Genomic DNA, 17,724 nt, shown 5'->3' on the forward strand with positions numbered 1-17,724 from the left:
GTGATATCACCATGATAAACCAACATTCAACGTGCAAGTGCTTGGTAATCAGGCAGTCACACATAACATTTGAAAGATACTCGCTACATCACTGCAACATATAAAGACATAAGCTTTTATAAAAATGCTGCTGGTAGTGGTGTATCTCAAAACAGTCGACCCTTCATTCTTCACATCAAATTGAGTCTTTGGGCCTCCTCAACTATATCCTTAATATGTGGAGCGGTTGCCAAAATAAAGAACCCTACCTTCTTGTAATCCATTTATGAGTGATAAAGCCTGACATATTCTACCTATTGTCATCACTATTGGCCTTAGTCGACTGTTCTTGTCTTAATTCAGCTGTTGAAACAACAACAATCCCTCCACATTTGTGTCCCTTATACACAATCATCATCATCATCATCATGATGGTGGCCCCTTGTTTACACCGATTCATTTGAAACCATAGTTTCCGCAAAGGTGATGGGGTTTTTATCTGCAGCCACAACGAGAAATGTTACGCCCCTCCATGTCGGTTCAATTCCTGCGCGTAATTCGGTGTTTCCAGAGCGCTCCAGTTGTGCGGCGGTCGCATCCAGATGTGTGTTTTTCTTTACGGCGCGCCGAAGACGTCGAGGGGCCTCTGCACCAATCACTGGCGCCCGGGGGCGGGTCGTGTGTAGACTGTTGTGGATATGGAAAATGGACAATTTAACGCACACATTCATCATTCATTTCCCGACGGGGAGGCCTGCACTTGCACGCTGAATTGATTCGCAAATGCCCGGCCGTGGTGTGAAAAGGAAAATCACCAGAGAGGGGACGAGGCCGGTTCGCCACCCGGTAAGGGCGAGCTCTCCGTCGGGGAGAAGTCGGAGCGCAGCGGGGATGGTAGTGGGTGATTTTTCTGCTGTCTCTGTTTAGATGCTGTGTTCATTGTGGTGCACGCGGGTGGACCGATGTGTCTGCTGGTATTATAGATTTAATGTCTGCATCCAGAGTTGGAGAATTCCACATCTCGCTTATTGTCTAAAGGCATCAATGAAGCTCTGCTCAGAAAAATACAACGAAACGCTCGATCATCCCCAGACATCAGGTTGAGATTGTAAAATTAAGTGTGTGTGTGTGTGTGTGTGTGTGTGTGTGTGTGTGTGTGTGTGTGTGTGTGTGTGTGTGTGTGTGTGTGTGTATAAAGTGCTTTTGGCAGCCTTATTGCTATCTGCTCCAGCCGTATTGTTTGCACGGCGCTCAGCAGCACACCTTTTGTCAGTCACGCTGCTCAGATGTTGAGATTGGAATAACAAGTGTTGGACGCAAGGAAGACCTCGATATCTTACAAAGAAGCAGCAGAAGAGCGTTTGTTGTGGGCTACTGTATAGAAATGAAATAATGCCGTATGGTCACTGTAACCTGAACTCCCCTTAAGTGCAACAGCGGCACTTTAATTTACCACTGAATTACCATCACGATACTACCAGTCTTTAGCCTATTTCAGGAACTCCAGGTGGCTGTGGGAGCAGCAGGGGGTGATGATGATGCGGTCCACGGGGCTCCGAATGAGAGGGGTGCATGCTGGATAAGAAAGGAGAAGCCGACATATCGTCGAGCGATTTGATCCGGGAGGTTTGGAGGACAGACGCGAGGGGGCGTCTCATTAGCCTGTTTGCGTGGACGCGCCCGGACGGTGCGTTGTGTCTCTGTCAGCCTTTGAAACTTAATCGCGCTGTCGGAGGAGAAGTTGGTGTTTTGAGCCCGTGCAGCCGGTGTCATCGGCGGACTGAGCTGTAGCAGCGCCGCCGGAGCAGGGCGCTCAACAGTTCAGCGCGCAGCTGTAGTGATTGTGCTTCAGGTGGAGTCAACCGGATGAACCTGCTGCCGCCACCTGCAGCGGATCTCGGTATCATTTTGTGACAGGTAGGCTGAATAGGCGGCATCTTTAGAGAGAGAGAGAGAGAGAGAGACGTCCGCACGTTAGCGTTCAAATACTGTCTGTGTCGCTGTATGACCGATGCATTCATGGACCTAAATGATTAACTGTAATTGTATTGCTGTTATAGTTAATTATCCGTTGCTTGGATCCTATATAAGCTTTAAATCAACTCTCTTAGCTTTTGGTAAATGTGCAGCTCACGTTGAGATGTTTTGGCAGATGATCCACTTCTCCCACTGCTCAGATGGGCTGTGGGTTGCACGTTAGTATGCTACTCTGTCACATCCAAGAATATTAATTAATGTTGACACTTGTTCAGCTGTCATACAGTTTGTTAGTGCAGGATTGTGGGTGGAACATGAATCACTAAAATCTTAAAATACACTGAATGTAAAGCCTTAATACATCGTCTTTACAGACATATGTAAACTACTGATAAAGACAGTGAACGGAACAAAGGCAGTGATGGTGCAAGGCACCTGGGGATCAGTATGCTCATTATCTGACATGACTTAGTTTGAAAGTCCTCAATCAGGCAGTAAAACAAAAATAATAGGCTTTCTTGAGAACTGTAGGCAATTACCATTTACATGGAAGTTATTTTGAATCACCTGACTTTGACCTTACTTTCACATTAAACAGGATTACACTGCCGGTCTATATCCTCTTAATGCAGTCCAAACAAAGGATGCTCTGTTCTGTCTTATGTTTGCCTTGGATGCATTTCTTGCATTCAGTACATATTAGCTACAGTAGCTCAGGAAGGGGATGAACATTGCCTCCTTTCACATGCTACTAAGTGCTCCACATATTAATGAATCCCCAAGAAACAAAACAAGGCTGCAAGAGTTCCCTCCAGCAAATATTTACAACTCACTAGTTTTGTTTGGTTGTTTTTTTTTGATGGAAAAAGAAAAGACTTCAGTGATCCAAAATAAAGGGGCTGATATTATAATGAATGTGCAGAAAAAGGCTCTCTGGGGAGGTTGGATCCTGATGGCAAGCTGCAACTGGATTTCATCTGATTTATGAAATGACTTTAAAGTAACGGCAACCCCCTCTTCTTAATGGGATTTTGAATTCATGTTGGTTGTTTAATAACCTCCCGGGTGATTAAGAGAAGGACAAATCTTGTCTTGTTGAAGCATCGGCCAATACAGAGATATTCATATTCCAGACATATTCTGCATTTACATATTCAAGGCAGTCATTACAGGGGTTGAGAATACCCGTGTGCAACCTTTTTAAAAGCTATTAGCCCTGATGGGTAACTGTACAAAGTGATCATTTATTCAGTTTTTACTGTACCTGTGTACAAAATATATAATGAAAATAAATTTTGAGAGCAAGGACTGGCATCAAGGACTGGCATTAAGGATTAAAATCAACCCGGTATAAGCTTGTTGTATATAAAATTAGTCTTGTACATAGTATGGTCGGTGGCAAAAAGAAGCTTTGAAATCAGTTAATAAAAAAAAAAAAGATCTTTTCAAACCATATTCTGCAAAAGCTACTGTCTTATCCTCAGATGTCAGGGACACTCCCCGTCTGGAATGTGCCCCTTCTTCCTTATCCCAGGGTCAGTTCGTATATCATCCCTGCGTTGTCAAGGTCAGATTGTTTATTGGTCTGTCTGATCTCAGCCATAAGGATGCCTCTAGTCCGAAGCTGCAGAGATAAGACGAGTTGCAGGTGGGATGCACTGCGAGCAGGAACAGTTAATAAGGCAGATGGATTTCACACCACGCTGTGTGTGTTGTCAGGAGCACTGCCGCGCTCCCTGAACACAGAGCAGTGTGCACTTGCTGTATCAGTGACCTCAGTAGGCTTTTCCACTCTCTACGCTCGGAGCTGTGTGCCAGTGTTTGATGTGATCTCTGTCCGTGTGATGAAGCCTGATCCACGCGGTTTCTGTCCCGCTTTCGTAGCACTGTACACAGCTTTGCCAAATTCAGAGCCCGAGCATGAACCTCGTAATAACCGTTCCTACCCATCGTGTTCGTGTTAATTAGCACTTGTGGCGTTGGAGTGCAGCATATTGTAGGGACATAATTAATCAACCCAGCTTGTAATTATTCTGGGTTTTGGAATGTGAGCGAGGTCGGGAGGCTGGTCGCGTCGCAGGGTGGGCTGCTTGAGGTAAACATCTTATTAACCGTGTCAGAGTCCCTCAGCCCCCTCAGTTTTATTAAGGTGGAGGAGAACGTGCTGTTATCCACATTATGAAAATGGCCTTGTAAAAGAACCAAGTTTATGGTCATTATGGTCCCGATGTGGTCGATCCAATTGAAAAATACCCCAGTGACTGCGTGTGGACAGAGATTGGTTTTTTTTATCCAGTAAAAAGCCAGTTTTCTCAGCATAGACTTAAATGCACATATGTGCGTGTGTCTGTTTATATATGCATATGCTGTGTGGGAGTGTAAAGCGCAGCTCAATTTCAAAGGGCAACTAGTAGGTGAGGACAGAAAATAGAACCTGGATCACATCCCGCTTGTAAGCCTTTAATGCAGTTCTGTCAGGAGAGACAGACCCTTTTTTTATTCATTTATTTTGTTTCCAACCACAGCAGGATATTTCTTTGGATGCCACAGACTGACTGGTATGAATACAAACAAACTTCACACACTCAGTGACTCCTGCTCAGGTTGTAAACAGTCACAGAGAGATAGAAATGCCACCCTGCTACTATGCAGCCAGTCACATTCACGCAGATATAGACACACAGAGCACATACGCAAACTCCATGCCCGACTGGCCCCCCTGGTCCCTAAGACAAAGACACAGGGGGTCCCAATCTGAGGATCGAGACCCATCAAGGGGTCATGAGAAGTTATGTTTGTTTTCCTGATATTTGCTTTGTCCTTGTGATGTAAGCTATTTAAAGTCATTATGTATAAGATTTACTTGAAAGTTTTGATAGTATTTCCATATACTCGATATCATTGTAAGTGTAGTACACCAGTTACTCATCTGTTGTATTTCTGAGTAGTGAATTCGTGAACTTTAGTATTAAACTGCACTTGACTCTGTTCAAACTCGCCTTGTGTGTTGAATATGTGATACAATTGACATATTCATCCTGTACTGAGGGGTCAGAACTAGACAGAGCTTGGGTTGAAGGGGTCACAAGCGAAAAAGATATGGAACCACTGCAATAACACAAGAGAATGCAGTGCGGCTGTCTTCTGGTCACAGTGTCACATCCCTCAGGCCCGTAATGACAGAGTCTGGGATTTTAATTTTAGCTCCACGGAGCCTTTCGCCTCACCACAAGATTTGTGTTTTCTTCAGAACACTTCATTTTGCTGAACTAATATGTCACCAGCTGTAGGCCAGCAAAAACACACACATGCCAGATGTGACTATGTGTAAGAATAGTTCAGGCACACTAAGGCACACACCGAAAGGCCTGCTGCAGCTGAACACTGCTATATATATATATACAGTGCAGTCATCCAGGATTTACGTCTGCGTATGGTAGGCTTCCATCATTCAGGGGGACTGTCTTCATAAGCTAACCATAACATTTGGAAAGGAATGGAAATACCATTTTACCAGGCATTTGGCCCATCCAGTGTCAATTTAACACCTGCTATGTCACTGACCAAATCATTGCAGACATAATAATGCTGCTGTTGCTGCTGCTCATACAGTGGCAATGACTCTGCTACCCGGAGAATGACTGTAATGGCAGTGGATTTCATTTTGAGCGTTTACAATGTCCGTTGTGCTCAACACCGGCGCTGTAGCCCGAAAAACAGCAAATTGAACAAACAAGGAAAAAAAGCTAATCTTGTCCTGAATGGCAGAAATATCTTTATAAAAAATATATCCATTTGGTGGAAGGAAAAACAGAAATTGACAAATGCTGAATTTCCTGCAGAGGGCCATCATCGGTGACACCAATTTCAGAGCACGTCAGTGTTCATTTACCGTCAAAGCCTGCACAGTTGTGTAAACGCAATTCATGGGAGACAGGTGGGACGACAAATTTTCAATTCTGTTCCCCCGACTTAAAAGCGTAGTTCTGTTAGAAATCTCCCAACAGTTGAGGGAAGCCCTCACAGCCCTCAGAGGGGAAGAGATCGAGGGCAGGAAGTAGAGGGTTTGGTCCAGCTGTCATCCATTATATATCGATCATTAAGTCTCTCTCCCTCTCATCTTTCTATCCTTCCAGGCCACTATAATGTCCTTCATCCTCACCTTTTATTCCCCTCGACTTTTCCTTTCCTATACTTTTAAGTACTGACCTTCCATGTCCTCCTGATGGGACTATATTCAACAGGAAGACCAGCCCTTTAAAGTTGTAACGTATCATGTCAGTGATGTTTGATTTCGCAACGCCTGCGGTTACTTGTGGTATCAGCAAGTGCAATTTAATACGGCAAGGACTGCTGGTTGAGCAGCTACAACTCCAGAAATACAAACTTGAGTATCTGTTAACAGGCCAGCCTAACTAACTCATGTTATTTTAATAAAGCCAGTCAATAATAGTTGTAACTGTGATCCGATTTCATGCTGCAAATGGTGTGAGTAGATTTCAGTACAACAGCAAGGCACAGTAAAGTCGGTTATGTTGCTGAGAATTTGGAGGTGGGCATGTCGGCTATTGCTGAAATAATACTGACCTTAAATGGTATCAAAAACGGGGTTTGAGTTCATGAAATTCTTGAGGATTCTAACTTTAAATCAGAGTTTGTTCAGTGGGAGAGTTCCTCCAAACCATAGCGTTTTAGAGAGGTGAACGGCAAGGTGAGCGAACAACCTGAAAGGTACTTTTTATTTGGTACACGATCCACCTGCCACTTTTTATTAGCTGCTTTTAATGCTGCCTGCGTTATGACATTATTTTTTTTCTTCTTTGCAGTGTTGACACAATTACATTGCTCGCTCAGCACACTCTCTAAGTGAACCTTCCTGGTAGTTTTCTTTGCACTCAAGGCGAGAGTATGATCAAAGAATTGTTGGCCTTGCTGAGTGTCTTCCTCATGTCCGTGCGTAAGTGCTGTGTGCCCACCTCCCCCAGCCCTCTTTTGAGGATGAAGCAGGAATAATTGAAAAAGGAAAACCGCGTAAGAATGTTATTGTTTCTACGTGAAACCCTTTGGTTAGCTATTTCGGTACAGTAGGAGAGTAAAAGGAGGTGAGAGGAGAACCTCGAAGAAAGGAATGAAAAAGAGTAGGTAGATATTGATGGGAAACAAATGACAAGGGGTGGAATGGTAGAGCTCTGAATGCTGCCCTTACCTTTCCTTGAACTCTGTCCCTCCACCTTCAGGCCCCTCTTTTCAATGAGCCTTGTGGCTTTTTTCCAGTGCTAGTCACCCAACCATAATGATCCATCATTGATCCATGACAGAGGGACTTCTCTCGCCACTTAAAGCCACTTACCTGTGTGTATGTGTGCATCCAGCACGTGTGTGTGTGTCTCCTCGCTGATTTGCAGCTCTAAGGAGGTTGTCTGGTCCAGGCATGCCCCGGAGTTACGCTGGCTTACATTCATCATTATTGCTCCCTGTTAATGGCCACACACTGCCATTGTACAGTTTGTCCTTGCACACAGAAGTAGGATGATAGAGATCAATACAATGGCGTTGAACAGAGGCTTTCACACACCTGGAAAAGTCGGGCAGTAATATGAGGAAATTATTTATAAAAACGTCTTATAAAATGAGTAATTTTATGCCCAAATATCCTGTTATAATATCATCAATGAAATTCACTTATTATCATCCATCCTCTTATCAACCTGAAATACCTCATTGCCTTAGAAATGTCTCCTCAAATTGTCATTTTCAAATCAATTTAAATTTGAGCTGCTAGTATTTGATATGTTAAATCTAATAAAGGGTTTATATATAATCGACTTTTATTGTGAAATGGCAGTTTAAGCGTGGAAATAGAAACTCCTATTGTTCATCCAACAGTAACAGAGAGACCTCAGTGCACTTAAATCAATGTCAATTTATTTTAGTAGACAACTGCAGGTAGATGAACAAAAGCAATTGCGTTCAATTGCATTAGATTATATAAGGCAACGGAATAAATTCCTCCCGCCCATCATTACCATCATGATAATGATCCCCTCCATCACTTTTCTATTACACCTTCTTGCCATCATCATCATCAATTATCCCCACAACCACAAATCATCGGGACAGAGCTCGTACCGATCTCTCAGCGGAGTGTATCCTGAAGAAGATTGAGGTCTAATTGTGTGCGTTGGTGGCAGGAGATGTAAAGAAAGGAAAATCAATTCCTTAACCAAAGGAGCAAGTGAATTATTGATGAGGAGTATGTAATGGGATCCCAAGTGTCTATTTCTCCCCAACTTGGACTGCACGCTGCTCAGGCTTCTACATTCGCAGCCAGAGAAGTGGAACAAGGAAAGTGCCAGAAAACCAACCACGAACATCCTCACCGGCAGAGGAGGTAACCTGAATTATTTGGTGCATTTTGGCCGCCGGCTGTGGTGTTCAAGCATTGGCACAGTAAGAAAGGCTCAAGCGGTTTTCTCATATGAACTCCGGACAATGTCTGGAGTATCAGGTCCGTACATGTGGCACACAACAGGAGATTTGTCAAGACGCGTTGTCATGAAATACTCTGTTTAGTTTGGGCGACAGGGCATTATGTGAAAACACCGCAGTCACGTATTGACGGTTTGCAATTAGGTCATAAACAACCGAGTCTCTTGCTGTCCTTTTTAAACCTGTCTAATGATTTCGGCGTCGGCCCTTTCCGACAGAACCTTTCTTTTTCACCCTCAGACTTCATCAACACGCCTACCCGCTCACTGTGAATTCTCCCGACAAAGACCAGCTCCATTCACACATGGGCTCAATCCCAGATTACAGGGACTTTTTACTCGGGAGCTGGCAGGGCTCCTCTTCATGGTTACAAGGCATGTGTTTAGGGGCTTCATAAGCCCAGATGCTTCTTCTACAATCAACCTATACAGTCAAGTAACTCCAACCTAAATTGTAGGATTTCATTCTGATTTTGGAATTTATATGATTTTAGGACTAGTTAACGGATACTGTTGAAAACCAATTACAGTAGATAAACTGTGGTCGCGGTAACAAAGCTGAGGTTTTAACTACACATCATACAGTGTGTGTGTATATATGCAATCATGAGTAAAAGCAGCTCACCCTACACATAAATCCTTATTTCCTCTACCCTTTCGAGGTGGGTAAATCAGTGGATGCATTGTTTGTCCACATCACCAGTGTGCTGTTTGTTTTATTGCAATCAGAGAAGGCAGGCGTCACTTCTGCTTGGCTGAAGAAGAGGCGGACACGGAGAATGTGAATGAGAGGTAGAGGGAGAGAGCGGCCAGGTGAGACCTGAAAGCTGCCTTTGTGTTGCAGCTGGCAGTACGAACACTGCCCTTCACTGTGAGACGTTCTCCTAACACACACACACACACACACACACACACACACACACACACACACACACACACACACACACACACACACACCCCCAACGGTATACTGTACATGTTTGGAAGTTATGGGGGGATGTTTGGTAAAAATATGAGGCTGGGAAAAAAAACAGTTTGCAGATGTAACAAAAAAAGCCTTCACTCGCTCTCTCCAAGGTGAACGGACGTTTCAGGGCCATAAAGTTGCTCTGTTTTCCTTCTAAATTTCCCAAACCCCATTTCAGATGCTAAACGCTCTCTTATTTTCTCCTTCACCTCAACTGTATCTGTCAGAGTTCAACTAGAGCTTGAAGAGCATGATAATATCTAGTCCGGTCTAAGACTGCTGCAGAAGTCAGCAGCACACATCTCAGCACATACAAGCCCGTAAACATCCATCTTTTTCACAGGAATGTGGCGGCCAGACAGGGACGGAGATGGAGAGAAGGTGGATTTAAAGATATGGTTTTGTTGTATGGCTAGTCAGGGATGGATGCCTTTTTGAAAGTGCACTGGGTTGTACTTTGCTCTTTATGAGCTGCAGCTTGACAGTTCAAATTCCTCTGCTGCCTGCCTGTGAAACATTACCCGGTGGGGCTACTTTATTGCTATTTGATTTAATGTGTGTATGAAATGTGATTGGGGTTGCAGATTACATGTTTGACCAAAATAAAAGCCCATACCCGTTGGACAAAGTGTTCGTTATGGCACCTCTTGAGACAGCCGTTTCACGACTAATCCCTGAGCGTGTCTCTGTGTTGGTCGAGGAGCAGCAACTCTGTGTACTGATCTGCATTCTTGATTGTTTACTTTCCCCCAGGACGGGCCCTGCAGACGACGGTCGCGCCAGGCACCATGAGGCAGCAAGCTTGGCCCGAGAGAGCGGAGAAATCACCCTTCATCACTCCCAACCAGGCCGGGCAGCGGAGGAAATGCACACAGAAGCAGCAGAAGCAGCGCATGCAACAGCACACGCAGGCTAATACACACATTTGAGAGTGCAGTGAAGAGCAAATGGGGAAGGCAGACAGAGACTTGAGCGAGGGGAGTCAGTAACTCAGATTGCGTCATCCTAAATGGCAAAGTGGACTGGGCCACCCTCAGAGGCAGTGATGTCCTTGTTAACGCATTGTCCTTCGTTAGAACCTCCTTGTTAGAAGTCACAAGTCACAGCCCCCCCCGCCCCTGTGAGGCCACAAAGCTGAGGGGCAGAGGAGAGGGAGAACAGAGGACGAGGGCAAGAGAGAGAGAGAGAGAGACAGAGCGGAAAAAAGAGACTGTGACAGGCCTCCATGCAGGCGCGGAAGAAGTATGGTCTGCTGGGCTTGTGTGCGTGCTGCTGGCTGGTCCTCTTTTACTGGGGCGGAGGAGTCCAGCTACGTCTGCTCCGGCTGCTGACACGCCAGCGGGGGGAAGTGGTGCGCCCCTGGCCCAACTGGACCGACAGGGCCTTCCTGCCCCGCTATGCCCACCTGGAAGAGCTCCAGACGGACCCCGGGACGGCCGAGTCGCCCCGCCAGCGACGCCAGGCGTGGTCCGCCATTTATAAGGACAGTCGCTGTCGCATGGAGACTTGTTTTGACTTCTCGCGGTGTCGCCGCAGAGGAAGGGAAGGGTTCAGGGTGTATATATATCCGTCAGAGAAAAATGATCGTGTGTCCGAAAACTACAGGAAGATCCTGACGTCCATCGCCGAGTCCCGGTACTACACATCAGACCCCCGTGAGGCCTGCCTGTTCGTGCTCGGGATAGACACGTTAGACCGGGACCTGCTATCAGGACAGTTTGTGCCCAATGTGGATGAACGCATCCAGGGTTACCCGCTGTGGAATGACGGGCGGAACCACCTGATCTTCAACCTGTACTCGGGCACCTGGCCAAACTACACAGAGGACCTGGGCTTCAACATCGGCCAGGCCATCCTAGCCAAGGCCAGCCTCAACACGGAACATTTCAGGCCAGGCTTTGACGTCTCCATCCCGCTGTTCTCAAAGGATCACCCGCAGAAGGGCGGAGAGCGGGGCTGGCTGGTGAGGAACACCGTACCGCCACGAAGGAAGTACCTGCTGATGTTCAAGGGGAAGCGCTATCTGACGGGCATCGGCTCGGACACCAGAAACGCTCTTCATCACATCCACAATGGAAAGGACATAGTGTCGTTGACGACGTGCCGCCACGGGAAGGACTGGGAAAAGCACAAAGACGCCCGCTGTGACCATGACAACCTGGAATATGAGAGGTAAGACCGGGGTCACGTGGCAAGTTGGGATGGTAGTAATGGGGTGATGTTAAAATGAGATGTGAGGTGTTAAGGTTTTATAGGGGTGTGAAATGTTTTTTCTTTTTTTATAGGAAACACACAGTGGTGGTGTTCAGTTTGCCTCCTTATTTGAACTTTACATGCTGTTTTATTGGTCTATTAGTTGTCACACATTTCTACAGGCTGTGTCGGCGGTAGCTTTTGGGTCCCACTGGTTATATTTGTCTCTTTGTTTTTGGCTGCACAAGTTCTGGCTGTTTAAGTTTATGATGTTTGGTAGTTGCTATTGAGATCAAAGATTTTAGCAGACTCAAGTCCCTGGAAATTTAGATTCAGGTCACTATTTACAGCAGTTCTTACTGTACTTACTTCTTCTGAGTAAAGTACAGAAAAACAGTGGTTGTATTGTGCTCAGCTTGTATTAACTGACCTTGAGCTCCTTTATTATTCAGGGAGTAAATAAATCTCACAGGATGATAGATGAACAGTAAGAGTATTGTGAAATATCAATTGCACATGCAGTCATTTCCACTTTGTATTTGGGAGTGTACTGCTTTAAGACAAAGAAATAAACAGTCACGGCTAATTAATTACAACTGCAACTAAAGAGCCAAAGCAAAGGTCACCACAAAGAATGGCTTTGTGAAATCGCTGATTAGCTCAGAGAATAAACCGCTGCCGGGTGTATGGTGTGAATGATGATTATATTCTTAAATCAGTCCCTCCATTATTGTTGCTGTTGTTGTTGAATGGGAGATAAGCTTGCCATTTCCACTTTGGTGTTAAATGAGTTGAGTAAAGTGGATAAAAGACATTGGAAAATGACAGACCATCAATATCTGCAATACTTGGAGCAATGATTCATTATTAAAACAAAACTATACTATCATACAATGTATATTTCCACTTCAGCCCAATGTGCTTTGGCCGTTTCAGGGAGAGGTTTTCAAGTATGTGAGCGCCCATTGTTGTGTTAATAATAAAAAGCTTTATGAAACGCACCCATCTGCCTAATACATGTTGCAGCAGCAACTTGGTAAACATGTCTCGTACTCTGTGTACTTTTCTCCATCTGGCTTATTGGAGCTCAGACAGTGATTTAAAAACAGATGGAAATAGATGTATGAGCTCCAAACACACAATAGGACATTTTGATTGTAAAATTGTCATTTAGAATCCATGGGAGTTAATATTTGATGTAAAATATCTGAAATCTATTTTTATCTAATTGCAAATGTTTATGCTTTTCTGCTGGGTGGAGAACGATGAATAAGTAGGACTACTGAAGTTTAGTTTGAAGCAGAGTCATCATATTCTATTTATTCCATACAGTAGTCATTAAATGGTTGATATAGAGGAGCTATATGGCTCACTAACACAGCCCCTCTGTTTCACTCTTACTTGCTTAACTTACACTTTGCAATAAAAGTCTCTGAAGTTTTAGTGCGGACAGAGCTGCTCATTATAAAGTCTGTGCCCATCCGTTCATACACAGATACCAAGGATAGTCTCATGGTGCAGAACGTACAGACACAGGAGAAGATGGATTTCAGTGAAAGACTGGCTGTGAATACTACATACACAGTCTGTTTGTACTTTCTACTGCCTCCAAAATGAATTATTAAGTGTCATTACCAGCGGACTGCTCACACTGAAGGGAAGTTAGGTAATATGTCCATAGTGAATACTCCAATCAGAGGGTCGGTACACAGTCTGTTTGTAACCCCAAGTTTCTACTGCCTCCAAAATTAGAATTATTAAGTGTCATCAGTGTGTGAATGGGTGAATGATATGTAATGTACTACTGATTGTAAGTCGGACTGTAATGTAATATTAGATGCTATTTAAGAAAGGAGATGCACACTGAAGGGAATACCTAGTTGAATACACTTATTGTAAGTCTTTGGATAAAAGCTCTGCTAAATGACTGTAATTACTTCTCTGCTTCACATTACTGTAGAGATCACGACGTTACCGGTCTGACCTACTGTTGAATGAATATTGTTCAACACATATGTAAATCAACATTACCTCTTCAACTCATTTCAATATGTTACTGTATTATTTTAAGACTAATTACAATTATTAAATATTTTATTGGTAAATATGTTGTTTTTCCTCTTAACTTTAACCTTACATCATTTACCATTATTTGTAATTATTCTATCCAACGGTTATTGATTTTTACCTGAGTTTGAAGCCAATTTTACATAGTGGCCAAATAGTGTAATTCCAACACTGGTGTAAGGGACGTGATGCCAGTGGGCCCTAAAGGTGGTAAAATTCTCTAACAGCCGAATCCAGAGTTATTTCCCATATGCATAATGAACCTGTGCTCATGTGACGAGCAGACTCCGATTGGTTGGGAGGCGGGGTCTTAAGTATCTTAATTATATCAGTTAAGGGAACTGGCTGGGGCTCCGAATAACTTTCATTATCAATTAATTAGCTGATAATTTCCTCAAGATATTGTTAAGTTCATTAAAGGTTAGAAAATAATGAAAAATCAGAGCCTGAGGTGACGACTTCATATAGGTTTTTTCCCTCTTTCGTCTGATTAACAGACCCATGGATGGCAATCCATGGGTTTTGGGAAGCAAAGCTGAAAGCATTAGCTGTCTGGCCTTTTGAGCGTGAAAAGTGAATTAAACCATAATTTATGTCATAATAGTTGATGAATAATTTTCTGTCTGTCGGCTAATTGATTGATTGGCTAATTATTTTAGCCCAACTAAGTAGTATGTTCATTCAAGTCATAGTTTCATGTCACAGGACTTAGAACTTGAACTGAAATACTGTAAAAGTAAAATGAATACTTAGTTATACTAAAGTAAATGACTAAAGATCAGTTACTTTACAATTATGTGCTGTATAATGCCTGGCAGTGTACTGTTTTTAACTGCATCTGCATCTCTGAATTGCTTCTCCTCTTGTCGGACTGACTGAGCCTTTCTGTCAATAAGAGAATCCAACGGCTAGACCCAAAGTTTAAATCTAAGGCAACGGTAGGTGCAAGTTGTTTTCATGTGCTATCAAATGAAACGCTCACAGCAAGTATCTATACAATAGGACTTTTCAAATATCGTTTACCCACGGCTACAGCAGTTAGGTGATGGTTCTGATCCAAGCACACTCCTTGCTCCTGTGGCCTATAACTAGCTACCTTCGGCCTGTTTACATTGGGCTGGGGACGGGGCTGCTCCACACTGAATGAATGAGCTCATTTATTCCACACAGCCCGCTACTTAGACACCCGGGTGGGCAGGGGGTGTGTGGGGTGGGGAGGATAGTGGGGGAGGTCCCATGTGGTATTTTGCGGTAGATTTGGATACGGCAACGGCTCTGAGGTTGTGAATGGGGGTGGTGGTGTGAGAGACAGCTGCTGTTTGTAAGAAAAGCTCAAAAAGCTGGAAGATTTTTTTTTTTCCTTTCTCCCTTTTTGTATGAAGTCTTTTTCTATGGAAACAGGAGGCTTTTAGCCTCAGAGAGAAAGAGAGGTGTGAAGGAGGGATGTGGGGGGAAAGAGGGAGGGAAGGTGAAGGCCCATCTCTCTTTTTGCATCCTTTGAATATCCTTTGGGGAAGAGAAGAAAGAGGAGAGGAGAATAAACAAACTGCATGAGCAAGGTTTCTGTCTGAAAACCATGTAGAGACACACCCTCGCCTCTCCATCTGCCTCATGGCATATTCTCCCGCTCTCTTAATGTCTTTGCTTCAGTCCTTCACACTATTTCTGCCAAAAATCCTTACACCTGAACAACCAGTATGCTAATAATAACAGTTTGTGTCACCAAGCGAGCATGTGCCTGTGTGTGTTTGACTGTCACAGCTATATGTGCACGAGATTGTGTCTGTGTGTGAGACACTGTGTCACGGTCAATGAGGCTCTTAGAAGGTGGCACCAGGTTAATGAGCGCATGCATCTGGTACACCAGCAGATTAGCCCCGAGGGACCTGGACAAGACTGCAACCAACGGACAAAGAGCCAAAGAGGGGGGGGAGGAAGCAGGGGGGGGACTCAGATGGACGGATCAATAAACTGTCATGACATCATTCCCGCGCACGAGTAAAAACCTGAACATCCCACCCCCCTAGTAAAACGAATGAGAAAATGAATAGGGCTGTAAAGTGACTGCCCCCCAAGGACAAGCTTTTGTGTTCAATTATTAGTAGTAATTAATAACAACAATACTATTTATTATTAATAATGAAAACAGTACACATTTTAAAATAAATATAGATATCCACATGAATATTATTATTGTTATTATTATTAATAATAATATTATTATTGTTATTAATAATATTGTTATTATGATTAATAATAAGACTGGTGTTGATGTCGCGTGTGAAACCCCAAAAGTCAACATTTATTTTGAGTTACGTAGCCTCAGTAGTTGGATTAAGTAGCTTACTTAACTTCCAGGTTGTTTTCTGTGAACAGGAAAGTTGTTGTTTTTTTAAATGCAAATAACAAGCATTCAAATTGACGTGGGCTAAAGTGACGCTACAGAGCATCATAGTTAAACAACTGAACTGTCACTCCGTCTAGCCCTCCTAGATTGTATTTCAATGTCTGTTGGCCAGTGAGACATTCTGCTACTAACCACACATTTGCTCATCATATGAACAACACTGCTGCCATATTGTAGGTCACCTCTGGTAAACCCCATCTGCCACTGTAGTGCTGCTGAACAATTAAGTTGGTTTACTCAAATCACCAAGACATTTGTTTAACATTTACATTCATTTACCTAGTGTCTGGTCATGCACTTGCAGATAGTTTAGGTTTTATTTGTCCAGAATTTGAGGTATTTTACACCTTTTAGAATACTGCGGCTACCTCAATACAGCACTGAAAACTTAAATATGCAGCAGCAAGGTATCTTTCTAGAAACTGCTTCCCAGTTACTCTATGACCCCCTTTACACCTTGCATTAAAATGCGTCTCATATCTAGATTGTATCAAGCTTTGATTTAACCTGATCACATTTACACCTTGTATTAATGTTTGTCTCCAGTGTCCACTCTGTCCAGCTCAAACAACCAAACGTCGCGTCCTCCTCCTGTTGTGTGGGATTACATACATCTGCCCACGTCGTTATTGTATGTGGATTGAAAACTAAATGGCATTTATACTTGCGTTCAGTTTGGTAAGAATGCGCCCCTGACCACCGATCGGATCACAATGTGTTTTGGGTACAGTTACACCTGTATGGTCCGATTGCAATTCGATCATCCAAAACGCATTTTAAATTCAAGGTGTGGAGGGGATATCCGATCCACAGACCATGCTGTCAGCTGGTTTCATAGTGCATTTTGAAAAAGTCTCTGGATTATCCTCAATCATCCCAAACAAATCCTACTTGCTGCCTATTCACCAAAAGAAAATGGTCTGCAACCCGTGTTCTACCCACGTTGGATCAACCGCGTCACTGTGCCGTCAGTTACCACCACAGACTGCAGCGTAAAGCTCCCCTTCTGTTTTTTTTCTTTATGAAACAATGATAATACCTTCATGGCTGTTAGCTGAATAGGTTTTAAAAACGGATTACGTTTAAATACCTCTGTCCCGGCCATTTCTATTAACACAATTTTACTCTTTTAAATTACAGAATGATTGGTAAGAGGCACCCCAAAAAAAAAAATCCCATTAAAATGTGCCATAAGGCAAAAAGAAATCTGAATAGGAACAGAAGGTGCCTGGAATACTTTTAGGTCTATTGAATTTGCCGTGTAAGTCTGAGTGTGCGTGTGTGTGTGTGTGTGTGTGTCTGTGTGTGTGTGTGCGGATGGATTATGGATGATAGGGGAGAAAACAGAACGAAGTAGCAAAGAGACAAGTCGGAGGAAGGACACAGTGGTACCCAGGGCAATAAGAGCAGCAAGACAGAAAGGAAGAAAAGGAGAATGTCACGTGATAAAGATTACAAAAAAAATATAGGGGAAAAAGAGCGAGGGGTACCGCAGGCAAGTCGGGGGAGAAAGCGAGAAAGGAGCGGTGCAGGAGGGAGGGAGAGAGAGCGAGAAAGAGGGAGTTGGAAGAGAGGGGATACTTGAAGCAAGGGAGAAGCTGTGCTGCAGCCTAATGGCCTAGTTTCCCTCACTTTAGAGAATTCTC

The 17,724-nt window shown here is 43.7% G+C and overlaps 1 protein-coding gene across 5 annotated transcripts in view; it reads left to right on the plus strand.

Annotated features, from left to right (window-relative positions):
- Positions 1 to 17,724, plus strand: part of ext1c (exostoses (multiple) 1c) — a 76,748-nt gene that overhangs the window by 1,816 nt on the left and 57,208 nt on the right. For 3 of the 5 annotated variants that reach the window (XM_054605462.1, XM_054605463.1, XM_054605464.1), the window contains one exon: positions 10,165 to 11,583. In XM_054605462.1, coding sequence (XP_054461437.1) covers positions 10,637 to 11,583 — 947 coding nt within the window. In that variant the 5' untranslated portion in view covers positions 10,165 to 10,636. Of the gene's footprint in view, positions 1 to 727; positions 826 to 1,723; positions 1,897 to 10,164; positions 11,584 to 17,724 lie in introns of those variants that run through there. The other 2 variants (XM_054605460.1, XM_054605465.1) reach the window with 2 other exon arrangements.

The sequence above is a fragment of the Anoplopoma fimbria genome, chromosome 10 (genome assembly GCF_027596085.1).
Source record: "Anoplopoma fimbria isolate UVic2021 breed Golden Eagle Sablefish chromosome 10, Afim_UVic_2022, whole genome shotgun sequence".
Classification (NCBI taxonomy): domain Eukaryota; kingdom Metazoa; phylum Chordata; class Actinopteri; order Perciformes; family Anoplopomatidae; genus Anoplopoma; species Anoplopoma fimbria.